The sequence below is a fragment of the Micropterus salmoides genome, unplaced genomic scaffold (assembly GCF_014851395.1).
Source record: "Micropterus salmoides isolate LMB-PRFRI ecotype aquatic unplaced genomic scaffold, ASM1485139v1 Ms_hic_scaffold_19, whole genome shotgun sequence".
Taxonomy (NCBI): domain Eukaryota; kingdom Metazoa; phylum Chordata; class Actinopteri; order Centrarchiformes; family Centrarchidae; genus Micropterus; species Micropterus salmoides.
In genome coordinates, this window is record NW_024041039.1 from 7,970,073 (window position 1) to 7,997,907 (window position 27,835).

At 38.8% G+C, this 27,835-nt stretch overlaps 1 protein-coding gene across 1 annotated transcript in view; it reads left to right on the top strand.

The window, feature by feature from the left end:
• The window catches only part of galnt16 (UDP-N-acetyl-alpha-D-galactosamine:polypeptide N-acetylgalactosaminyltransferase 16), a 40,563-nt gene that overhangs the window by 2,524 nt on the left and 10,204 nt on the right, over positions 1-27,835 (top strand). Inside the window, exons 2-6 of the mRNA XM_038728805.1 lie at positions 8,225-8,406; positions 9,015-9,113; positions 9,209-9,276; positions 13,728-13,793; positions 22,988-23,109. Coding sequence (XP_038584733.1) covers positions 8,225-8,406; positions 9,015-9,113; positions 9,209-9,276; positions 13,728-13,793; positions 22,988-23,109 — 537 coding nt within the window. The remainder of the gene's footprint in view (positions 1-8,224; positions 8,407-9,014; positions 9,114-9,208; positions 9,277-13,727; positions 13,794-22,987; positions 23,110-27,835) is intronic.

Sequence of the window (27,835 nt, forward strand, 5' to 3'; positions counted from 1 at the left end):
TGAACTGTACACTTTGGATTTGAGCGTTTCATGTCGAGCGTTTTCTTTTGGCCAGCAGGGTCGTTCACCTTTGTCACCAAACTGAGATTTCCTCAGTTCCTGTCGTTTGTTCTGGTAATCTGACCTGGAGCTTGCAGGCTGCCAGCAAGGCACCACAGAGTCCAACAGTTCAACAAGAGGAGGCTGGTGCAGAAAGAAGGGCTCCTTTGAAGGGGTCTTTCTTTCTTTCTGTCCTTCCCTCATTCTTTCCCTTCTCAGTCTTTAATCCTCCTGTCATTCCCTCCTTCCTTTATTTTTCTTTTCTGACATGTCCTTTAATTCATTCTTCTTTCCTTCTGTCTGTCCTCTTTGTTTTTCTTTTTTACTTCTGTCCGTCCGCCTTTCATTTGTTTTTTTCTTTCAGCCTTCTATCCTTCCACCTTCCTTCTTACCTTCTTTATGCCCTCCTTCCTTATTCTTTTCTCCCTCTTCCTTCTATCCTCATCTTCTTCCTTGTTGATTTTCGTCCCGTTCTTTCATTCATTTGCCTGTTTTTCTTTCTTTATTTCCCTTCTCTCTTTATTCTTTCTCTTCCTTTTGCCCTTGCATGCTTTTCTTTCTTATTTCCTTCTTTTTCCCTCTGTATTTCTATCATCCCATTTTATTCTTTTCTTCCTTCCTTCCGTCCTTTTTGTCTTCTATTTTATACATCATCAGCCCGTCTGTCCTATCCTCCATTTCTATCCTTCTCTCTTAGCTTGTCATTTTTCTTTCCTTCATTATTCTTTTTTATTTCTTCTGTCCTCCCTTCTTATTTCTTTCTCTTCTTTGTCCCATCCTTTATTATTTACTTTTCTTTCTTTCATTCTTATAACATTGCTTAGGGTACTTTATTTATTTTTATTGTGTTGTCCCTCCCTTTCTTCTCTTTTTCTTTTTTCATTCATTGCTACCATTATGTCCTCCCCTCACTCCCCCTTTTCTCTTCTCTCTTCCCGTTTCTTTTCCCCTAAGCCCGATCATTAGCAGCATTTGATTCACTGATGACATCATCTGTGAAATCTGTTTGGCTGGCTCCACTTTTTGTCCTTTCATTTCCTCTATTGAGTGGTCGAATTTCCCAGTACTGTTGTCAGTCTAACTCTTTATTGTAACATTCGAAGTAAAGACTGATTTCTCTGACCTGCACATCTGCTGTCATGACTCTCATCATCAGCTAATCAGTTGGTTGTTGTCCTCAGCCTTTACTTGATTTCACCGCTTGTTTTCTTATGTGTGGTCAAGTTTTTCCAGGACAATTACAACTTGCCATAAAGGTTATACAACTTATCAAGTATTTGAGATTCAGGCCCGTCATGTGATATTAAGTCCTGTCAGGCTGTGCTCAGACTTAAGACCTCTTGTTACATTTTTATGACTAACTCTACAACAATGTTTTGATTTGACATGTGACTATAAACATTTCACAACAGAACTGGGTTAAATTTGCCGTTAAGGATTAGCTACATTTTCCATTACAGTAATACATACAAAACCTGAAGGTATTAAACCTCCATTAATGCTGCACATTTTGGTAACTTTCTGGTGCTCAAACACATCATCTCTTTTTATCATTAAAGCCTTATATTTATTTGGCCACAGGTCTTTCTGTCCATTAGTTTGGAAAAAAGAAACAGGGGTGGAAGAATTATTCTTACCCTTTAACACAAGTAAAAGTAGCAACACCACAATGTAAACATACCCCAGAAAGGCAAGTTTGTTTGTGTGGCTTTCAAGGCTTTTCAAAGTGCTTTACATAACATATAAAAGGCATTAAGAGAAGAAACACAAGGCAATATATAAATACACTACACTACACACTAATAATACATATACAGGAGAATACAAAATACAGTGGAGAACAAGATATGATTATGTATTCCCAAATTAATTAATAAAAAGTAGTATGATCAGCAAGATGTACATAATGTACTCATATCTAAACTTGAAGGGTGATTTTGGTATTGTTAAACCTGGTCCCTATTTTCACATATTTTGGTGTTGAAATGACTGGTAGGTATGAAAAGATTTGTAATCCGTACAGTAGGTGCCTTAAGCCAGCAGCCTCAAACCGGCTGCAGTGGCTGAAACGTATTCCTTAGGGGCAATTGTGCCCCTCAAAGTTACATTCACCGAAAGTGCTTCTTTTTGCCATCGACAGGCTCAGACTGTTATACCAGGTGCCTGACAAAATCATGGAAAGGATCCCTATGAGTAACACCTGATAACACCCCTTGTTTTTTACCAGAAACTGAAGTCTCGCTCAAGGACATGAGTTTGAGTTGAAGAGTTTGCTGTGTGCTAGCAAGACTTTATTTCCTAACATTACTCCACCACAACAGACAGTGAAAGCCTCCTGAACATCCAGTTTTCCCCTTTATGTTTTTTTGTGTTTGCAGTGAGTGAAATATTTTAAATTACACCAAAATGTCTGGATTTTCTGTACCTCTTTTAATGCACATTCCCCTCTGAATTCAGTCTGACATATTTGGTATTTGGAATCTTTGAAAACTCTCTCCACTACAATTTGAAATAAAGTTTTGCAGGTTTGAACAAACCAAAGACGGACAAAGTTTGTAGTGAGTGACCCACAGGCTGGTCAGTAGGGTTAAAGAAGTAACCAAAACATCCATCCATCCATCCATCGTCAACCGCTTATCCTGTGTACAGGGTCGCGGGGGTGCTGGAGCCTATCCCAGCTGACACTGGGCGAAAGGCCGGGTACACCCTGGACAGGTCGCCAGTCCATCGCAGGGCCACACATAGACAGACTCACGCTCACACCTAAGGGCAATTTAGAGACACCAATTAACCTAGCCTGCATGTCTTTGGATGTATGGGAGGAAGCCGGAGCACCCGGAGAGAACGGACACGGGGAGAACATGCAAACTCCACACAGAAAGGCCGGGGCAACCGGGGTTTGAACCCACGACCTTCTTGCTGTGAGGCAACAGCAGAAAATTGAAAACCTTATTAATGAAGGGATCTCCTTGCGCTCAGTAATATAAACAGACTAGATGGCATGTAAATTAATCATAAATATGAACTAATCTACCTCATCACTACTACATGACAGTATATGCCCCGTGCACCCATCATCTGTCATCACAAACTCAGACCCTTTAGCTTTTTTCACTCAGTTCTTCATCTCCAGCCAGTCTGGTAGATTTGACTTGTATGTGACTCGCTGTATAATTCAGCTTGAAAGAGACAGCAGACGTGTTCATCTCCCAGACGAACTTCATATTTAATTCAGCGGACCGAGCCACGGAAGAGCCTTCTGTTATTTTTGTCTCATTATCCTCGGAGTACCGTTTTATGTATGCTTTAATATTTAGTCACGATGATGCTTGCGGATTACCAAGGCATGTAAGAGAGAATATTTTGGAAAGAGGTCTGACTAACACTAAAACCTCTTTGCCATTTAATAATACTGGTGTGAGTGAAATCTTGCTTATGGTGGAAGAAGTTACGTGCTTTATTGTGTTTGCTGATGATAATGCTAAGCTAGATGAGAGCAACTAATCACATACTTATCAAACACGTGCTCTTCTTGACACTTGTGTTAAAGGCTTTCTAGTTCATGGCCGGACTCTGCCTTTTTTGTGCTATTGGCTCCTGTCAGAGAAGATAAACTAGCTTAAATTAATAGAAGTGATCGAATATAGGCCTGTAGTCCTGCTATTGTCTTTTATTTGGAGAGCACTAATAAACAGGTTTTAATGTTTTATCTTCGCATTCCAGTATGTTTCTTGATGCCTGTAAGGCTTTCTGAATGAGTCATATAATATTGCATAAAATGAGTGTGAGAAGAGATCCTGCACATCTGCTCTGAATCCTATTGGTTTACAGGTTAGGTTTGGCAGAGCTGTATCTCTATTCTTTTCATGGAGTTGTGCTGCGTGGGACAGTATCTCCATTACTTATTTAACTTGTGCACAGATAGCTTGTGAAGTGAGTTGTGTTTTTGGTAATTAAACACTATAATTAACCAATTTTTGCATGCAGATGAGTGATGTAAGTAGACATCTCTCTCATCTAATTAGTGATTAGATGTAGAGAGGATAATTTATTTCTTAATTACAATTAAGTGGAGATGCTCTTGAAGTAAGCAGTGAGGTTTAACATCTTGGTCATCATTTTACAGAGAAGAGTGTCGACAATTTCTAAAATTATACACTCAGGGAAACAGCTTTGATAACTTTACATGCATTAAAATGATGTTAAGGCCTCTTTCTTCTGGTCTAATTGACAGTATGCAGAGACTTACAGAAATCATATATATAATTGTATTTATTAATTACACTTTCCAAAACAAGATTAAAAAGTGCTTTACAATGCAGCATAACATACCCAAATAAAAAGCCTTATTTTATAAAATTGCATAAAACTGAATTCAAGTTAAGTTTCAAATTTATTAATATAGCAAATTTAAAAACAAACCTAGTTGACCAAAGTGCTTTCAAAATTCAGGATACACAACAAATATACATCACAAAAGACAGCAGCAAAAAACTCAACTCGGTTTGAGTTGTGACAGTGTAAGTCTTCTTCATGTGCTAGATTACAAATTCATATCAGACCTTAGAACATTCAGCTGCTGTAAAACCAGTTGGCACAGTATGTAAGGAAGTGAGTAAGTAAACTTTATTTCTTCAACACCTTTCAAATATATATATATATATATATATATATATATATATATATGTAGCAACAAGGAAGTGCTCCCATCCCATTATTTTGCCCTTTAACGTCCTGTCTGCAGTGGAAGTACCTGCATTTTACCTGCATTTTAGCAAATATCTAACCCCTTTTATAATATACAGCCTGAAGGACTGTCAGAGCTGCAGTAACAATTAAGAGACTTTCTTCTACAGCAGTCTGATCGATCGCTATTTACATAGCGGCACTAATTAGATCAATTCGCCCACGCAGCACTGGGATCAGCTGGTCATGTTATAGTAGTCATGGTGACTGGTCTGAATGTGTATTTATGTGTAACAATGTAACAATATCATATCATAACAGAGGTTATGTGTATAGCCATTCAAAATGTCTGTTAATTCAATATTTCTTCATCCAAAACACTTTTTTATTTGCTTAGTTTCACTGACACAGTCCAGTTTTCCATGACATGGGATGATTATTGCATAACAACCTAATTATTTTTTCTCCGTCAGGGTTAAGCCCGGAGGGGATCATGCATTTATTTGTTTGTGTGTGTGTAGAACTATTTGTCCTCAGCTAATCTCGTACACTACTGGAGCCATCACCCTAATTTTTTTGTGCACATTTATGACTCTACGCTCAAGGACCTCTTGTGGTCCTATTTTACTGACTGAGCTTATCTTAATGCATAGGCTTTTCAGCAGTATTCTCTATTTTACGGTAGGCGTTACGACATAGTAAAAGGCATTTCTGGCAATCGACGAGCCTAAAACAAGGCTGTTGCAGGCCACATTTTGCCTTTGTTGTGGCTCAAAAACTGACATCCATAGAAAAGTTTGGTCTCATCAAGCATCTGCAGATTAATTCCATACCCAATATGTCATGGTCCACAAAAGTTAGACACAATACAAGATGAATAATAATTTTGTTATCTTTGCCGCTATCTTCTTTATTTGGGAGGGGAGGGGGAGGTGGGGAGGGGATTTATGTTTATTTATGGATATTTGGTGTGTTTAAATAAGAATATTAAAATTCAAAAGTTTATATTTTTCTATTTTCTAAAAAAAGTATTTTAAATCGTGTTGATAAATCAGACTTCAGACCAACAAAGTAACAATAATCTGGTTTAATGATCATTTGTTAAGAATGCAAATAACTAACTTAATAGTTATCTGTATCATCATACTGATAAAGCATCAGAGCTCTTGATACTTTTCACCATAGAAAGTTGATGCTAGAGCACACAGCAAGCAACTTGTAAGCTAGTTAAGATCATGGATGTATGGTAAAAAGTCTTAATACATCCATGGTTAAAGTTAAACGTAACATCTTTAAGTACATGGTGTTGTCAGTCCCTTTGACTTGTGTGTTCCCAATTTTGAGAAAAGAAAGTTGACTTTTTGAATCAATCAAATGTATTTACTAAAGGCAGTAATAGCAACCAGAAGACAATTAAGAGACGAAACAAACAAAATGGAACAAACAAAAATGATGGTGAATTTAAGTCCAATATGCACTCTCTTATGGCTCTGTTTTACACCCCACCAGCCCCTGAGGGATGCATCTGTCTGTTTAGCTGCTAAATGCTCCACTATTGCCATCTTCCAGACATTAGCTTTTTGTGTGCTGAGCAGGTAGTGTAGGGTAGGTTTTTAATTTTAGTCTGTGAAGATAACAAAGTGGTATCAAATACATCTACAGTTATTTTTATTTTTATTTACTACAGTATTTATTTATTTATTTATATTTATAACTATGCACTGCAGACATATTGGTGTGAGAAGCCTTGAAACTTCTGCTGCATCTCTCTGCAGAGAGTGAAAATGAGGTCACTCTCACCTGAACTTGGTCAGGAGCTTTTTCTAAATCCACCCGGTTACACCGACCTTTAAAAAACCAGCACAGGACAAAGCTTCATTCTCTCTTTTTCCTTTTCTTTTTCCCATCTGTCCATCTTTCTACTGCTTCTCTTTGTTGAGAGCTACCCTCGTCTGCTTCTATGTATTCATTGGCTGTTAAACCTCCCACTCACACGTTCCAGGTTGCCAGGGGGGGAAACCGATTAATTTTTAAGGATTTATAGTCTCTGTATTCTGATTTGATGAGTGCCCATCCCATTTTGCCTCGTTAGCACTGACACAGTGACCTGAATAAGAAAGTAGCATTTACATTTTAATCTTAAATTGATGTATAATTTGGCTGATTTCAGGCAAAAGAAGAGCAAGGTTTAATTCTCAGATAAGCAGCGTTGCAACAGGATTGCAATTCAGCAGTAGACTTGTTGCACATGGCTTTTAGACTTTTCAGAAAATGCCTGAATATAGAAGTGGAACAGTTTATTGGTTCATCTGTGTTGATGCAGGAGGTGGAGCAAATGTTGCTAAGTGTCCCAGAGAAAGACACTGAACCCCAAATTGTTCCCAGTCACCAGGCTAGCACCTTGTCACAGTGTGTGTGTGTGTGTGTGTGTGTGTGTGTGTGTGTGTGTGTGTGTGTCCATTTACCATTAATTAAAACAGAAAATTAATCAGCAACAATTTTGATAACTGATTAATCATTTCAGTCATTTATCAAGCAAAAATGCCAAACATTTCAGCTTCCTAAGTTTTATAGCTTCTCAATATTAATTGAATATGAGTGTGAAAACTCAATTTTGACCTTGAAAACCTTATTTTCATTGTATATTCTTCTGTCAATGTTTTTTTCAGTCAGTCTGTGTCAGAAAAAAAGTTCCCATAGTCGAAGGTGATCTACACATTTCTTGTTGTCTAATCAAATGACCAAAACCCTTGTAAGAAACTAACTATCCTGTTTGAGAAGCTGGAATCAGAGAATGTTTTGCATTTTTGATTTTAAAATGACATGGATTAATCAATCATCAACATAATTTGCTCTGTTGACTATAAAGTAATTGTTTCAGCTCTATTGACAAAATAAGCTTAAATCCACTAACTAGCTTTTTCCAGGGCTTTCAACCACATCTCATAGTCTGCTGTTGAATATCTTTAGGTTTTGGATTGTTAGTCAAATCAGACAAGCAATTTGAAGACGTCTCCTTGAACTCCTGGAAAAGCTGCTGGACATTTCTCATTATTTTCTGACTTTTTATAGACAAAATGTTCCTAATAAAACATAAAATATAAGCCTCAATCTCAATTTTTAAGCCAACATGGATGAGAATTCAGTGTTCAGAAAATGGAAATGTGAACATCTACAATTCCACAAAAAGTGGGAAAACTCCATTTGCTGAGGAAGCTCATGTGATGTTATCAAAAGATCTGTGAAACATATTCAAAACCATCAGTGGAATTTAGAAAATGAAATGCTGTACAACTTGTTAAGACAGACACTTGAAAGTGTTGACACCAAAAACAACTCATGCTGTAGTGTTTGTCCCTCAGTGTGTTAACATGATTTAAATTTATCAGTAATTCTTCCTTTAATCATTTAATTCTACTTAGACATTGTTCTAAAGTTTATCCTTGTTTTTCTGTCTGATGTGTGAACTTGTAAACACACCTTGTTGTGTCCTCTGCAGGTGACCCAGCCCCCGCGGGTGGAGCAGCAGAGCCAGCTACTTGGCGGCCTCGATGAGAAGGCCTACCTGGCTGGGAAACAGCTGAAGCCGGGAGACGACCCGTACAGAGACCACGCCTTCAACCTGCAGGAGAGCGACCGGCTGGGCAGCGAGCGAGCCATCAGAGACACCCGACACTACAGGTGAGCAGGTTTACCGCCCCAGCCCAGGCTCTGTCTGTCTGCTTTGATCTGCACAAATAGAAACTTGCTTGAATTGCACATGGATGGATTCAGGAAAATGTGTCTTGTACACTAAAAGGTAGTGTAAGGGTCAGACAGGGTGAGTTTATTGTAAAGTCTTGATCTGACCGTCCTGAAATAAATCTAATTTAAAATGGCAACACGTTTTGATCAATCTACGTTGACCTTGTAATAAAGATTCCTCTGTGTATATTTCTTGTAGCCTTAACTTTTCTACTTTGAAGCAAGAAACAAATGAACAATTAATGTGTTTCATCATCGTCTTCAGACCTGTGATCCCAACAGGTAGCTTATTAAAGCAAAGGGTTAGCAATCTGTGCAGGTGTTGCCTGGCAACCAGGTATTTCCATGTCACTACGGCAACAATGTTCAGGTTACTCCACAGGGCACCGCTGCTAATCAAACAAATCAATCAACCAAAATGCTGCCCAGTATGTATTCTTTCACTGTGTGCCAAGTGTCTGAGGAAATTTAACACATGCATGTGGTTTCTAAAGAGAAATAAGTTCTTACTGCTCTTATTGAATGATAAACTCTTCTCTCTATAGGTGTGCGTCTTTGAATTATGACACAGACCTTCCCCCCACGAGTATCATCATCACTTTCCACAATGAGGCTCGCTCCACTCTGCTTCGCACCATTAAAAGGTAATGAGGTCAGACACAAATGGCCTGATTAGACAGGAATGGTGACATTGGCTTTTGCTTTCAGATGTCCATCTCTCTCTTTTTCTCCCGCCCAGTGTCCTGATGCGAAGTCCTCCGTCTCTGATTCAAGAAATAATCTTGATAGATGACTTCAGCTCTGACCGTGAGTTTCTGCTTTTTAATTGCTGGTGAAAGTTCTCAGCACAAAGGTTTTGTCCTCTATGTTATTTCTGGGAATTTTAGGAGGAATTTCAATTGTATAATTATAAAAATTACAGAAGATTGTTTTCTTTAATGTCAGATTCATCTTTAAAGCAGGTATAATCAATGTTTTTATAACAGAGCACCAATTGCTGATATTACAGCTCCCATCGGCTTTACCGAACTTTTTAAGTGAACGTTTAAAGTTTTGGTTTTAAGGGCCGCAAATTTAATATTTCTCATCGGTGTAATTTTCAGCCACAGCAGGTAGCTGTTTTCAGTGATAAAACACAACCATACACCACCTGCTCAGCAGCAAACAGCAAACAGACAAAGTCCGAGACTAGCTGGTGAACATAGTGGAAAATTTAACAGCTTGTTTGCAATTGTGGCCCCCAAGTCAGTTATTGCAAGTTTAAAGCTAAAATTTTCTCTAGTTAGAAGAAAATATATTGAATCAAATAAACACATTTAGACTGTCTGTCTGTTTGGAAAAGGCTTTGAAAACCATAGTCAGACCTTCAAGTAGGGAGATACATTTTCAGTACAACTGAATAGCTTATTTTATAATTTTACAGGACTTTTTTAAAGCTAGAATAGACTATTTTTTAAATCCTGGCTGCGGCCCTGGGTGCCAGGTGTTAAGCTCTTCACATTCTGCCTGAAAATGTGTGATGCAGACGTCAAAGGAATTTTCCTGCAATGTAGGTGAAATGTAGGTAGCGTGTTAATGTCAAGAGACAGGAGTGGCTTTGAAGATGTGTCACACTGGCGTCTGATACCACAGAAAAACAAACAGAGTTGGAGGTGAGGTTTTCCTCACTTGTTATGTAATTGATCAGTGACACTACTGACGGATAAAAAGTCATTAAAAACACAGCAACTGCAGAAATGAGCTGCAGCTGCTTAGTTTTTATGTTAATTCGAATCATTAGTCTAATTGACCTTGACATTTAGAAAACAGATCAGCTAATCAGCTAATTGTACCATAAAGTGCAGGTTATGTTTTTATGTCGCTGACCAGGACTATGGAATTAGATGATAACCACATTTTAGTAATTATTCCACTTTGTCAGCATTAAGCAGAAGAATTACAGGACCTTACACTGTCCACAGCACTTTCAGTAATTACGACCACATGCATCTTCTGTCTGTGGACGCAGCGACCTACATTCACTGTGTACTCAGGCACTGCACACATGCGCTCTGTGTGCACACACACACACATGGAGACACACTCAGAGGTGTCAAAGCTGGCCAGACATCTAAACAGTAGAGTCTCAGCGGCGGTAGCAACGGGAGCTCTATTAGCTTACTAATGCCTTGTTTATTCTCCCTCTGCTGCAGCCAGTCTGCATGCACCCACGTTGAACTGGCGGTACCATGAGGTCAGAGCGGAGACAGTCTCGTAACTGTCTCGTTCTTGTCCTTGAGCAAGATGTTTTATCTCCTTCCTGTCTTGGATTTACATTTTTAGCATTAATTATCATGTGAAATCATTATAGACACACTTTGGTTCTGGTTTGTGGCTTTTAGTTTTGTGTCACTCTGACTGTGAACCAATAAGCATCCAATTAGTCGACTGTGTTGTTTCCTCCAGCTCTTCCCTGTGGTCTCCATGTGTTGCCACTTTCTAATGCTGTGTTTTATTAAAGGCCTCAGTAATCCCTACTAAGAAAAGTAAAATAAAACTGCTGCTTAAGAGTGCGGTTTAAAGGCTGGAGGTTGTGCATGCTCCCTAATGCCCCAAATCACTACATGATGTTAAATGAACATGGATTATTTTTCCTTTCAGATCACACACACACACACACTGTGAGGTGCGAGCTCTACTCCAACATACCATGCTTTATATCCCAAATAATTATGGTCTTCATCATAAGTTTTCATGGCTTATTTATATACAGTCCAAACCAAACATTATTGAGGTGATTTTTAAGTCACATGACTGATCAATGGATTGTATATAAAGATGCAGAGACATCCTCAGATACCACCCTGATGAAGGCAAAACAGCTGAAATTATTTGAGAGATAAGTATAGTATGAAATTAAATGAAAGTTAATTAAACTGTCAAATGTGTCCTTGTGTTTTGTTGCCTTGGTAGCCTGAATGCACACACAGTCAGAAAAGTGTTTCCCACTTTTACCTTCTATCTTTCAGCTTTTAAATCTTCTGAATGAGCAACAGATACTTCCATCCACTCACATCCATCATGTCTTAGTGTTGAGAAACTAAAAGGGTCAGTTCACCAAAATTAGAAAGGTAACTTTTTTATTTGCTCATGTTGGCAATGTCTGAATTTTTACACCAACCTAATTCAATGTACAGTATTTTCTTTTCTGTTGGCCCAAATTATTAAAATATTAATGCATATTCAGACATAGAGTTGCTTCCCACATCATGTATTTTTATTTTTATATAAATAAAAAATATATATATATATATGTATATTATTTTATTATGTTGTCAAATGACTAGCAAGACAAAATAGTTACATAAATAAATATATTCAAGTCAGGTTCAGTGAGAGTGTGAGCTGATAGGTCTGTAGATGTGACGCGGCAGGCAGACAGGTGGAGGAGGTGGTGGGGGACAATGGTCAGCAGCAGGGGGATAGATCATCCTGCCTGAGTGTAATCCTATTAAGACTTGCCTTAATCATAAGCATGCTGTCCTCAATCAAGGACAGTGATCTTTAGATCCAGACGACAGCATGTGACTCCAATAGTGTTGCGATAAAAATACACCCCAGTGAACACTATGTGCTGTTGTTAACTGTGCACTATTTTGAACTTTAGCTTACAAGAAATTAATTGCCTTTGCGGTGTTGTACTGACAGGAAATCATGCACGGTGTGGCACAGTTTACATCTATAAAACTCCAACGTCACTAATGCTAATTTAAACTTAAATTTGTAAATTTTAGTATGTAGTGTGGCATTTTATAATATACTTAATTTAGTATTTTTTCCTGCTCCTCCCCCTGTTATGACCTGGCTCAAAAGGCCACAACAAAAGGGAGACACACCATGGTAGAAGTTTAACAAAATATGTTTATTTAAACCAAAATTAACCAAATTAAGGGTTAAGTATGGGTCATGAACATCAGTGGTTTCAGTCAAGTCAGGATGATGAATGCATGGAAAATGTGTGTGAGGGTGTTGTAATGTGCAAGAAATAATAACTATCAACTAAAAACGCATGTCCAGAAACCAAGGCAAAGGTGGAACCTGTGGAGGGAAACAGATGGTAGCAAGTTAGTAGAGAGGTCTGTCTGTTGTCAGCCCAGCAGCAACCTCAGCCCCTAAGAATGAGAATAAAGCGTTAAATACTCTACAGGGCAATTAGCCCAGGTGCCCAGAGTTACTGCAATCAGCGAGAGATAGGCCACACCCGTCACAGCGGACATGATTCATATTCAAAACATGGATAACAGTAGTGCACAGTATGCAGTTGTGAACATGTAACTGTATAATACATGCAAGCGCCCACACACGCACACACATACACATGCACACGCATCTAATCTGGCTAAAAGTGTACAACATCTGCTCAGTGGGTGTGATCTGTGACTTTTTGCTCATCTTCCCTGACTGGGCAAAGCCCCCTTCCTCTTCACTACACACACACACACATACACACAAACACACATACACACAGCTGTGTGTGGACAGCTGTCCACTCCTTATGAGCACTAATACATTTTTACTTTCACACACACACACACACACGTCCCCCGTGATAGGACAGCTTAAATGCAAACAAACAGGTTTGTACACACAGCAAATTTAATCAAGGGGGATTACAAGTTGTCATGCTTGTTTCTGTCAGTATAAGGCCGTGTTGCTGCTGGGGAAGGGGTCTGCTTGATCTACCCACAATCCCTCAGCAAGATCACACTCACTCTCTGCTGCTAATGTTAATCCTTTCAAGGGTGTGTGTACCCATGTTTGTAACGATGTCCGCCCGTACGCATCAACAAAAGGTCTGTGCCAGAGACTGTTCACGTAGAAAAAGGGAGTAGATGATGGGAACGAACTGCTCCGCTGATTTGTTTATGGAAAAAAGATTTTGAATTTAATTATCCAATTAAATTAAGCTCTTTTGTTTCAACACGCAGTCTCTCTGAACCGTGTGCTTTTAGTGTTTATGTGTTTCTGATTGTTTGCAGGAATGTGATGGAGCACTGATGGATGTTGTGTTTGAATGTGATGTGTTTAGTTCATATTACACTGTGGTGAAAATAGCCTTGTCTCCTTGCGTGACTGTGTTTAAGTGCACAAAATCCATGTATGTGTGTGTATGTGGGTGTGTGAGTGTGTGTAAGATGATGCAATGAGGAGGTATGTTTTTCTCCGTGTGTGTTCTGCTTCCATCATAACATCCCATCTCCTCTGCTCTCCCCCTCCAGCTGAGGACTGCCAGCTGCTCGCTCAGATCCCTAAAGTGCGATGCCTGAGAAATGGCAGGAGAGAGGGTGAGTGTGGAGGGACAGGAGGGACACATGGGGGAGGATGCAAATTGGCTTAATGAAAAAGAGACTGGGCTTGAAGGTGCTGTATGCTCAATGTTTTTTAAGCAATGCAACATGAAGGCATAACTGTTAAACATCTTAAATAAAGAAAAATTAATGCAGAAAAGCACTTTTTAAACACAGAGGCAACTCACTTTACATAAATACATAATGCATTAGAACTACATTTAAAAACATAATGAGGAAAAGAAATCAGTTAAAGTAAAATGAAAATATACCCCCAAAATAGACAAAGAAATACAGGAAACAGTGCTGTTACCTTAGAAACCTGTTTGCTAACTGGGGCTGCAACTAACAATCACCTTTTCAATTAAGTTTAAAAATAGTTATAGTTAATAGTAAATACCAATCACAAGTTCTGAGAAAACCAAGATGACATCTTCAATTTACCCATTCTGTCTGAACAAAACCCCAAAATGCAGCAGATCATCACTGTTGAGAAGCTAGAACCGGGTAATGTTTGACAGTCTTGCTTGATAAATTACTTAAAATTGATAATCAAAATAGTTTTTCATATTCTTTTCCTGTGAATATTAATACTAAGATTTTAAAATTAATCAGTTATGACGCAGGGAGCCAATGTGTGTACATGTCCAGTAGACTTTGAGCGTGAGGTGATCCTTGCTGTAGTGTTCTGGATGAGCTTGAGCTGAATAAGTTTATTGGGGATGCCTGCCAGGATTGCTTTGCAGTAGTCATTGTTTGATGTGACCAAAGCATTGCTCAAGACGTCCGTGGAGTGTTGGGTTAAGGCAGGGCGTAGTCTGGAGATGTTTAACTGATGAAAAAAGGCAATCCGGGAGACACTGTTTATGTGACTGGAGAAAGACTGTCCAGGGTGACACCAAGGCTCCTAACTTGTGTGGAGACCGGCATGATGGCTTCAACAATGGAGTGTGAAGAGATATTAGTTTTTGAGAGTGTAGATTTAGAACCGATGAGTAGTAGCTCAGTCTTACTACTGTTGAGTTGTAGGTAGTTGTTTGTCATCCATATCTGTATGTCACGGAGACAGGCAGTGTGGGTATTGGAGGGGAGAATAGAATGGGGCTTAGTGGACACATAAAGCTCTGTATTGTTAGCATAACATTGAAAAGAATTTAAAGAAAAGGAGGTAAATTATAAACAGTAGTGGCCCCAACATAGAACCTTGTGATAAGACAAAGGGACAATCCCCATCAAAGTAAGAGAAAAAACAAAGATAGAAATACACATAATTCAAAAAGTGACTGTTATGTATTTCGATCAAGTAAACTAGAAGTATTGATATATAGTAATATTTGGATTAGTCATTTCCTGTGGAAAGGTGCACAAACCTGACATGAGTTTGGATATAAACTCTACAAACTATATGACAGGATTATTTGAGTCATCATCCCCATTTAATCTAAATCTACTGTACTGGTAAGCTAAGAGTCCTTGTCCCAGTGATATTAATAACTTTACACAGCTCCTAATGGTTTCACACCTTCAGGCGTCATTGACTTTCTCTCCTTTAATGTGTCAAACTGCTGCCTGAGGTCATGAAGTACTGGAGCATTAAATGTACCCACAGTTACAACAAACAAGCATGAGGAGGCTTTTGTTGTTGTAGATGAGAATTATGGAATAGACCACTAAAAAAAATCTGACATGTTTGTTGACAGTCTTTTAAGTCTTTTAAATGTTTTTTTGTTGGTGTTTTGTGATGTTTGAAGCACCTTGGACTGTATCTTATGGATGAAAGGTGCTTTACAAATACAGTCTATTATTATTATCACCACAAGTAATGTGAAAAATACTAGGGCCATAAGAAGTAATTCATTTCCTGATGAATCTGTTAATAATTTTTGCATTTGTTTTAGTCTGTAAAGATATGTGGATCTTATAAATAAGTTATTCAATTAATAAGAAGCAGCAAACACTCGTAGAAATTGTATATTGCTGGTGATTGGAACCAACTCCAAAACACAATAAAACTCTCCACTCTAGTCACCACTGCCACTTTTAAAGGCAAAATCACCAACTCGTTTACAGAAAACTGTAATTGCTTCATATGATGTTATGTGTTGTTGTTATATGTTGCTCTGCTACTATCTAGATTGTTTTTATTACTCAACTATTGTGCCATTTGTTGTATGGTCTACTCTCTGTAGATTATCTTATGTCTAGTCTGTCATCAATAATCATTGTCGGGACTGTGTTGTTGTCCTGCATTCTCTGTCTATTGTTTTATGTTTTTATTTAATCCTAGTACCCTTTCCCACAGGAGGACTTTATTTCCTGCCAGGCCGTTATTGTAAATAAGAAACTGTTCTTAATTAACTTGCCTGGTAAAATAAAGGTACAAAAATAAAAATGGTGAGGGATTAAGCAAATAATTGAGTTACAACAAACTGTTGTCTTTGAAGAATTTATTAATAAAAGAGAATAAACAGAGAAGTACCACAACACATATACAGCTGCTCCAGAGACCTGATGCCTAGGGCCGCTTCGGGCATCTGGAACAGAGATCCTTCCCCGTTCTTGAATGAACATTCAAGGAGAGGAGAGGAATAAGAGGGGGAACACTGAACAATCTCACAGCTCTGACCTAAACCCTACATATGTGAACAGACTGATAAAGAGTATAATAATAAGAAAAGGTTAATATTGAGAGGAAAGGTTAAGGTAAAAAACACTATATACATATATATGTATATATATATATGTATATAGTATATATATAAATATATATGTATATATATGACATCAAGCTGTATTCCAGAAATGAGCGAGACATCGACTCACTGATCCACACTACCAGGATCTACAGCAACGACATTGGCATGTCATTCGGACCGGACAAGTTGGTTGCATGGTAACCAAAAGATGAAAATGATCAGAACCGAGGGGATTGCACTACCAGAAGGCCACATTGCAGATGTTCAGGACAGCTACAAGTACCATGGAAACCATGAGGAGGCAGCAAGGAAGTCCGCCACAGCCAAATACCTACAGAGAGTAAGGCAGGTCCTGAAAAGTCAGCTGAATGGGAAGAACAAGATCCGAACCATCAACACATGCACCCTGCCAGTCATCAGATACCCCGCTTGTATAATAAACTGGCCAAAGGAGGAGATAGAGGCCACTGACATCAAGACAAGAAAGCTCCTCACAATGCATGGAGGATTTCACCCCAAATCCAGCACCCTGAGACTGTACACCAAGCGTAGTGAGGGAGGTCGAGGGCTTGTGAGTGTCAAGACCACTGTCCAGGATGAAACGACAAAGATCCAGGAGTACATCAGGAAGATGGCACAAAAAGATGAAGGGCTTAGTGAATACCTCAGGCAGCAGAAACCCGAGGGTGAGGACAAGGAAGATGAAGAACCTTCACGGAGGGACAAGCCACTGCACGGCATGCAACTGTGCTGTTTAAAGGAATTGCATTTTTCATGACTGTGAGAAGTGGACATTTAGCATAAGTTTCTAAGAGGGCTGTGTCGATCAATGGTGTTACTGCTCGCTTTGATCTGTTAAGACTATGTGGTCGAGTTGGATGCAGGCTAGTCAAGTGTGTACAGTATAGGAAACACCATAATCACAGAAATACCAGTCAAAAACAACATTGAACTCCTGGGACTTTACCACTCCCACCCTGGCCATTGTTGATCCCTCATTGGTCACTCTGTATTTCAATGCTACGTGTAGTGTAGTGTTTGGCTGCCTTCTTCTTTCTTCTTCCCCACCCTCACTCACGTCCCCCAAGGACCAATGAATGTTATGTACCTGTGCGTATATGTGTGGCAATTCTTTACCGTGATGTCCTCAATCGAGTTGGAGTGACTTTTTCTTAGCTCATGTATGTTTTATTTGAGCAAATGGCATTTATACAAATACAACCGTACAGATCTGCTTATACAGCCATATTGACATACAGTAGATGGACACAACATAAAGTGCCCTTTTTTTTCTTCTTTAGTTGTAATGAACTTGTATAAATGAGGTTGTGACATTAACACACATTAAATAAGAAAAAAAGTCAATTAGAATAAAAACAAAATACAGGACAAAATGTAATAAAATGCCACACAAGAAGAACAGGTTGATCCCACCCTACCCCAACCATCGGCTCACTACTCAGCTGATGTCAGAGGGAAAATATTACTCTTGGGTCACGTGTTCAAGATAAAGAGTGAGATGTGTCCAAATCGTGTCTAAATGAGGAAGTTTGTCCATGAGAGTATATCTTATTCTTTGTGAAGTGCAGTGTGTTTGTGAGATCACTAAGCCACATCTTTGTAGTGGGGACTTCTTTTCTTTTCCAATGTGTAAGAAGCAGTTTTTTTGCAGAAATTAGGCTATAGGATAGAAAACATTGCTGAGTATTACTCAGTTTCATAGTATTGTTGTATACTCTCAAGATAATAGCACATACTTTGGCTTTCAGCTCTATATGTAGCATTCTTGATAGTAATCCTAAAATATTGGTCCAGTAGGTTTGGACATGAAGACATAGAGCAAAGCTATGAAGTAGTGTGTCATCCGTCAAAGAACATCTGGCACAAGTAGGGGAGATCAAATGGTATATTCTATGTAACCCCTCTCTAGAGTAGTGGAGGCGTTGTAAGATTTTAAACTGGATTAAACGGTGCCTTGTAATGTTAGAGCAACGATGGATGTTCTCCAAACCTTCCTTTCATTGGATGTCTGATGCCCATTTCTTCTTCCCACTTATTTTTTATTGGAGTGGAAACAGCTGGGTTTATGGATTGTAGGATGTCATCTATGCAAGATATTAATTTTTCAGAGCGAGATGAAAGCTCGAGACACCTATCAAGACTGGAGCCTGCAAAAGTCTCAAAATAATTTAGATGTTTTCTCACATAATCTCTGAGTGACTTGTTATTACCTGAACAACATCATGCCATCCTGGCGTGTCCTTAGCACATCCTTAGTTTCCTCAGCCTCAGCTAGTTGATTTAAGATGTAACCTGAGGGCCCCAAATCATCATAGGGCCTTTACTGAGACCTTTACTGCTGTTCCAGTAATCCATAGCCCTTGATGAATACCCAAGTCCCTGGCTCCAAGTAATGGAGAGTAGCTGTGGCTACAAAGGGCAGCTGTGAAGGCAATGTCGCTTACACATGTGGGAAAAAAGTTTCTTGCTTCACTAAAACATTTTGTCATACCGTTTTACAGCACCAGCACTCTGTGAGTTGCTGATGCCATCACTAAGGAAGAAAAACAGAGATTAATTTCAGTTATTGGGCTAGTTAGGGCCTTTGGCCAGCGCTCTGGCCTCCTGTGTATCAAAAAGTCTAACCTATTTACTTAACATGCCAACAATTACAAGACAGTATTTCATTTATTCACAGGGTGTTAGTTCAATCCACCATAAGATCACGTCTGGACCTGTAGGAAAAACACAGATTACTACTGTTATGGCAGAAAATTGTATCCTCTTACATTTAATAATTTATGCATGTTCTTTTACTATTATTATTACTATTAATTTTACTATTATTGTTATGTTTATATATCTATATAGATATATATGTGTTGTATTTTTTATCCTTAACCTTTCCTGCTTCTGTACTCCTTATGTTAGTCTGTCCACATTTACTAGGGTTTAGGTCAGAGCTGTGAAATTGTTTAGTGTTTTCCACCCCCTTGCTGTTCCTCTCCTCTCCTTGAATCTTCATTTAAGGCTAGGAGAGCATTTCAGTTCCCCAAAACATAGAAATCTAGACTGTGTAAATGATAATGCATTCCTTTGAATGGGGCCAGACACTTTAATCTGACAGGAACCAAACACAGGGGCCACCACTTGAATGTGAAAAATATTGCTGAAGATTTAAAAAATATAGATCAAAGACATAAAGACACAATTGTTCACATGCTGACAACCTAATCCAGTAATAATGTGTTTGGTAATATGCACTTGAAAAGGCCCACTGTTGCATTGGGGTCCTTCATTACCACAAACACACAGTGTTTATTTTGACTCAGTCCCACACTCACTGTCCTGCTGCTGTAAATAGTCACTAGCCAACTAAATCCACAGCTGAAAATAGTCGCACAAATGAGCATCTTCTCCTGATGAGTAACATTTGCTAAAAACTAGGGAATTATTTTTAGGAAATGTATTTTGTACCTGTTTTAAAAGATGTATGGAGCTGAGATCCACAGATACGACGTGAGAAAGTATTTAGAGACAGACAAACACATTGTTGGTTTTGGTCTTATCGTTGGATTTGTTGACAATAACAAAAATGCTGAATATTGCAAGCCTCATCCTTTTGGACAAATGTTTTAGTAGGAGAGTGTGCATTGTTCCGTACTGCTGGTAATCAAGTCTGTTTGTGTTTGTATAAACAATTTACTGCTTTACTACCAAACTGCACTGAGCCAAGCCTCTACATACCAGTTTGAGTTAAAGCTGGGGTAGGTAACGTCTGAGAAACTAGCAAGAGACAGCTAGATTATGAAAGTATACAACCAAAAAAATCCCATCCCCTTTTTTCAGGCCTCCCTCCAAAGCCAATCTCCCAGAACACATTTGAATGCGCAGTAAGTGCACGGGCAGACTGCACGGATGAAATGATTGCCCATGCTTATTACAGACAGCCACAAATGGATTTTGTCATGTTTTCTACAGAGCATTTGATTTAGGGATTGCTGTTGGGATGTAAAGACAATTTAAACAAATATAACAATGAATGCTTCTGAAATAAATGGCCTACTCCAGCTTTAAATTGTAATTGTTTGTTGTTTAATTTCTGTTCAGCTTTGCGCTGCATGTACTCGTTGAGGCTCTCTGATACAGAACTGCCTCGTTACAAAGTGCATCTTGGAGAAATTAGGTTTAAAAAAGATGTAGACAATAATCACTCCTTCCTTACAGCAATTTTGTGTGTACAGCACAAATAAATTTATCTTTTACATCCCTGCTGATGCTGCGCAATTTTCAAGTGGTGCCAAAATAAAAAAGCTAAAACAGATTATTTTAATGAATCTGAGGAACATGACCTCCTCATCAAGCATCAAGTCCAATACAGATAAACTTAACAGGTACAAACAGCAGTGTTTCAAACAATTTTCTGAACAACAAAGTTTCTGTTATTTTAATGATCTCAGACTTTGGAACAAAAGTCTTCAGATGATGAGATGCATCTGTTTAAATAACTGTAGATGCTGCAGAAAAAATAGACAATTAACCACCCCTTCAGTTCCCTGTCTTAATTCACGTTACTTTACACTTTTGATATTTTGGGCTTTTATATTTTTTTTTTACAAGCTATTTAAAATGTTGATAGGGCAAAGAGCGAGAAACATTCTGCTATCTACTTCAGACTTATCCAATTAATCGGTTTCATTTCAAAAGGCAGTTTTTTCTGTAGAAGCTTTTCCACCCAAAAGTCAAATTGAAATATCCCAGATGATTATCTCCTAAAGAAAAAAACATTTAATGAACAAAGGTCTTCATATTGTTAAGAAGTTAAAAGGAAATGTGCCACTGGATCTGCAGTGGTTTTATTCTTGCAGGCAGAAAACAGAGACAATTTGACCTGTGAAGACCTTTTGGTGCAGTTTAAATGGAGTTTGACAGTAGAAAAAAAGTCATTTTAAAAACATCACTTGTGAAAGAAATGCTGCAAGTCACTTTTAATCAAAAATCAACAGCTTATTTATGTTTTGCAATGATGTTCAATAATAAAACAAGGAGAAATCCATTGTGGGGTAGAAACAAATCTTTCTGTCAACAGTTCCCTCAGTAGAACAGAATGCAATGCAGCCATCTGTAAAAACTCTCTTCACATCATTCTCTCCACCTATACATGCAATGCATACCTGAGTACAAACCTCTTCACGCCTAGCTGTTGCAAGATTTTGTTAGAAAGCATCATAACAATACATAAAATGAAAATAAAATAGATAAGGCAAGGCAGGGAGAGTGGGTGCATTTATTAACATTTGGTAAGAGTGTTTTTTGCTTTAAAACAGTCTCCAGTCATTTAGTATTATACTTCCATACTGTTGGGGGACTTTCATAAAAATGTTTTGGACAATACAGATGTGTTTCTTCTATATTTAAACTGCATTGAATGTTTGTTTTAAATCGTGCAAATAAACCTTTCTCAAAGCATTTTCATTTGTTAGTTACCTTTTTTGGTGCAAAGTATTTTCAGATCATTTTTAACAAATGCTTTCAAAAAGTGATGGGGACAAAATCAGCAATTTCTAAAAGTGGTGGGGACATGTCATCAAAATGTAAGGTCTCCATGCCAAAGATAGATATTTCAAGCAATGTGATTTGGGCAGAATTTGTATTTATATAGCATGTGGGGGGGATGTGCTACAGCTGCAGAAGCCATAGAAGCTAAAGTTAAAACAACACTGTGGAAATAATATTAAATCTACTTTTTCGTTCAACAAATATCAACTAAATAAATGAAATAAAGGCCAAGGCAGAGCACTAGTTATTGGAAATGCTTTCTTTAACATGATGAGTTCCCTCCCGCTAGTGTTGCATCTGGCAGTTGTGTTGTTGACTTTGGTATATCCAAACTTGGCACATTCAGTTTGTTAATTAGCATGTGTTTGTCTTTGCAGATGCCTGTAGTGTCAGAAAGTCTATAAGAGGGATTGTGAATTAGATATTTGATAAGGGATTAATTTGCAGCAGAGCTCAATACATCAATCATACACAAGATCCAAAATGGAACCGGCTTCACAAAGTGCTTCAAAATAAAAAAGAAGGCATGCATGTTTGCAGGGACCTGCTGTTGATACAGGCCTGCTGTAGATCTTTAATTAATACAAGCAGGTGCCTCACCATGCACAGCTCTAAAAATTATCAAAAGAACCTTAGATTGAATTCTGAATTTGATGAGGAGCCAGTGTAAAGAAATCTACACAGACAATATTATACTACTGTTTACAAGCAGATGAGTAGTCATTGTGACAAGTAGATTGACTACGACATGTTAAATCAGTGTATCTTTAATAGTGACACACAGTGTGCGTTAGTTTCAAGCCAGCTGTCCCTTTGCAACATAAGGCATCAAAGTTGTTGAAATCCGTGCAGTGAAGCAGCATATCATTTAATGAAAGTATAGATTTTGTACCAGTTTCAGACTTCAGCGTCATTTCTTCCCTGTGCCTCCCTCAGGTCTGATCCGATCACGTGTGCGAGGAGCCAACACGGCCTCTGCCTCCATCTTGACCTTCTTGGACAGCCACTGCGAGGTCAACATTGATTGGCTGCAGCCGATGATCCAGAGAGTGAAGGAGGTACAGAATCACAGGCTCACAGTCTGCTGTCATTCACACTCTCCAATTAGACACTTAATACATTTGGCCCAAACACGCGCTCACACACACTCACACGGTCGTGTTTCCATCAAATAACCTAACCCTTACCACTGCTTGCCTAACCAACCAAGTCTTCACCCTAAAATATAATGATTTACGTTATGGCATTTGGGGACTTGTGTTTTGTCCCCAAAGGGAAGCCAAGTCCCCACAATGTGACTGTGTAAACAGATTTATGTTCCCACAATCTAATTAATCCACACTCACACACACATGCATTTTGTAGGTGAAACCTTTTTTTTTTGCCCCAGTGATGTAACGCTTCAGGGAATTGTGCTCCCGTTCAGGGTAGATTTTTTTTGGCTGATGTATTGGCATTGCATATCGTTAATAAACTCAATTTGTTCAGCTAAGATTTAAGTCATACTACACCAGATGTCACACTCCACCCTGTCACTGCTTGAAAGAGTTCTGTGCTATATACCCAAGCAATCCGTATTCCACTTGATTCTCGAGTGTTTCACCGCATTAGTTGGTCTGTTTGGTGTTGCTGCGCTGGTTTATGTTGTGCACGGTGACAGCGTTAGCTCTTGCTTCAGGCTGCATGCTGGGTTCTTTTGTGATCAAAAACAGTCGTTTTTTAATGCAGTGGGAAGATCCTTCCCATTCACCGCATCCTACAAATTAAATTATGCAGCCCACCAGGGACACTGCCATTACATCCACACATGAATGTTTCGCAATTCAAAATGAAAATTTGACCAGGATGAAATGCTAAACCAGACACTCTTCATTATCTGGGATTTATGCTCTGTCATTTTTAATTTCACTGGCATTTCCATGTGAACCTTCAAGGGAATTTTGGCTGTGAGCCCTGACTGTTTCTGTCCCAGTCTGCTTTTCTGTATCAGTTTCACACAAGTCACATAAGAAAAGCTCGTACAGCACGTAAATAAATGATTTCTGATTAGTTTGAGATGAGATGAACGTGTGTACTTACTGAGATATGAGTGCTGGTGGTTTGATAAAGAGAAGTGTAACTGTGAAAATAGACCTTCATCACTCACTAATGAGCAATAGGCTGTTTGCTGATTGTGTCTTCTCCCTCCCCTGACATTACTAACCTCTGACTGGGCTCTAACGAACACAGCTGCTACCCCAAATCCACTGCTATCCCCCATCACAGGCATTCACTGACTCTGCTGGAGGAGCTGTTTCTTTTCAGATTTTTCTCAGTAATTGCTTTTCCTCTCATGTGTGCTCCCACTAAAGTAAGACCCTCAGACAGCGCCGCCTCCACTGTGATTAATTTTTTCGTCCACTCCCTTGATTTTTTAGGATTTAAGAGTCCATTACAAAAATCAACTTTCTTCATCTACTTTTTCTCCTCTCTTTTTCCAAATGCCTCTCCAGTCCTGTAATGCACGGAACATACGAGACACTACATTTAAAGGAATAGTTTAACATTTTGGGAAGTGCATTTATTCACTTTCTTCCTACGAGTTAGATGAGAAGATTGATATCACTTTCATGTTTTTACAGTAAATATGTAGCTGGAACCAGCAGCCAGGTAGCTTAGCAGAGTAGAAGCAGGGAGAAACAACTATCCTGACTCTGTCTGAGGGTAAAATAAAATCCACTACCAGCACCTTTAAAGCTCTCATATTAATACATTATATTTCAGTAGTTTCATCTGTACAAAAGGGCAAACTTATTAGATGTAATGTGTTAATTAGTGAGTTCTGAAGGTGCTGGTAGGTCTATTTTGTTACTCTGGGACAGAGCCAGTTGTTTCCCCCAGTTTGCAATCTTTATGCTAAGCTAGCTGTCTGTCTAGCTTCATATTTACGTTACAAAAGTGAGAGTGTTAACGACCTCCTCATCTAACTCTTACAAAGAAAGCCGGTAGAGCCCCAAATGTTTATTTCTGTTCCTTTTTAAAGCAGAATAAGCAGGCAAGGAGCTGCTTAAGTGGACTCTTTTTTTTCACATTTTGTATTGTTATGACAGCAAGGGAAAAAGAAGTACAGCAGACTGATTTCACACCAGTTAGGTTCATTTGATCCGGATCAAAGAATGATTATACAATGCTGCATTTTACTTCTGTTCGTGTACATGCTGACTTTTTACAAATGAACCAAGAGGAGTAAACATGCAATTATACAGATTAACAGGTATCTCGTTGATTGGAAAGTTTTGTCGACTGTCATCAACACATCATCAGGACATCATCAGGACATCATGAGGACCCACGTGGGGAAATCTAATTCTGGGGACTGACAGAAGTTTATACAGAACTTTAATGCTTCTGATATTTATGTTCTTTGGCGATACAATGTTATGTGTGAAAGCAAAAACTCAGAGTGGCAGGAGACCTATAAAGGGGATCCTAAGAGGGTGGAAATGACAATACAAACAAACCACAGTGTCCATACTGGTGCTGTTTGCTGCATGAGACCAGAACCTCCTGGCGGTGGTGGGGGCTCGTCTCTGCAGAAGACACAGAAGGGGTGTGTTTGTCACTCTCAAGACACACAAACAGTTTGAGTGATTCAAAATATTCAGCTGAACAACAAAAAAGCTCAGTTAGGCTGGGTCCAAGATAGGCTCATTTGAAACTTGAAAGAACCATGCCCCCATCCGCTGGCTCAACTACAGAGAATAAGTATTGATTTACTACATAAAAAGTAAGCAGTTCTTTGCAGGACAAAAGTCTGCAGTTTGTGCACAAAGTACACCAGACAAAAAACAAAACTAAAACACATTCACTGAAAAACTGTGCATGCAGCCAAACTCATATTCAAATCACATATTCAGACATCTGTACTGTACAACACCCCTCAATGTTTTATTCAAAAGACTCTACACATTGTGAGTGTGTGCACATCGTGTTTGTGTTTCCGTACACTCATCCTTGGCTCTGAGCAGCTGTGACTCATCCAGCTTGCATTACAATCTTTTAGTCTGGCATTCACGAGAGTGCCGGGCTCAGTGATAATTTACCAGTTCCTCGGTCCGGCTGCACCCAGTCCTGGATTCATTAGTTTTCCCAAAACCACAGTCCCGGGTTCATGAAGGCCTCTGACAGCAGGAATACTGATGAAGAATCACTGTCCAGTATGTCCTTTAATGCAACATAATTATGCTTTTAATTTTCTAATTTAGAACATGAATTGAAACAGCTTGAAGTACCAGTAATGAGCTCTCCACTCACAAATGTTGAGGGATTAGAAAGATTTAATTTCAGGTCCGTGTCCTTGTCAGGGAGACAACAATAGACTGATTAGGTAGAGACAGTAGTTCATGCATCAGGCTAGCAGATATTGGTTTTCTCTGGTAATCATACAAGGTTGAGTCCTACAACAATGTTTACAAGAATTCACTGGCTCCACAGATTAGAGTATAATTCATGGACTTTGTAAAACATGAAAAACTGTACTATTGCCAGTGACTGTAGTTCCACTAGTTAGCAGGCTAATCACTTGCTATTTAAATGTATTGTATTGGTTGACCAGATGTCATTCTTATGCATGCTGATATTTAACTTTTATCCACAGAAAATACTTCTGCCATGTTTCCTTTATATAAAATGTCAAATTTGTATCGCAAAATAAAACAAAATATCTCCATGCAGTGTATGAGCAATAAGCGTCTACATGTAAGTCTGGCTGTTGACCTTTAGCCCAAGCTGGACAGTGTGTCTTCTGTTGGTCTCTTATTCAGAGATTGATGTGACATTACTGGGCGATGAAGCAAAGGACTAGAAATCTCCACATTTCAAATGGCATTTGGAAACTCAGTGTGCATATTTCCATTTATAGAGGGAATGATTTCTATTCTATTCTACAGTTAATTCTTCCATTTTGTCTTCTTCTTTCTCACTTCATCGTGTAAATCAATCCACTTTTCCACAAATTGACATACAGTAGCACAAGAAAAAGCTTAAATTCCTTTATCAGCTATATTAAAAGCAGCTAGATGTGAGAGACAAAATAACAGCACTCTGACACTGTAATGACACAGAAAGAGAGCACAGAGACAGGAAAAGAGGGTAGAGATATTGACAGATCATCAGTGACATCCATTCTGTAAGAGCAGCCTCTTCACGCATTACCAAATCACAGAGGTTCATTAAAAGCCCAATAAATGTCTATTGCTTAAAGCTGTTGAGAGCATCACTTTCCAAATTGCTCTCTGGCAGAGTGGTATTTCACACTCACTCTTCCCCCGCACTCTTCCATGCAATCAACACAAAGTTCACAACGGGTTCAATCTCTGAGCAAAGAGGGGGATGGCTCTAATTGGAAACAGTCATTTGGATTTTCCCAATGCTAAAGTGTTGGGCTACACAAACACACACACACACACACACACACACACACACACACACAGATGCCTTATGGGCAAACAGCAGTGTTGGCACAGACACATTCACAGACAGATGTAGACGACATTCATACACACACAAAATCAACATTTCGCTTCTGGTGGTTGTTTATGTTATGGGTCATGTTACTTATCCAGCAGGAGGTAGTTTAACAGTTCAGAGTTTATTTTTGTGTTCACTATGCTGTAGGAAGAATGGGCAGGTTTGACAGGTTTAGTCAGTTAGTATTGTGTATATATATATATATATATGCCTCTTGGCAATAAACTTTTGAGAGTAAAAAAATCCAAAATGCGCCTTTTTTCTGAGAAAATTGGA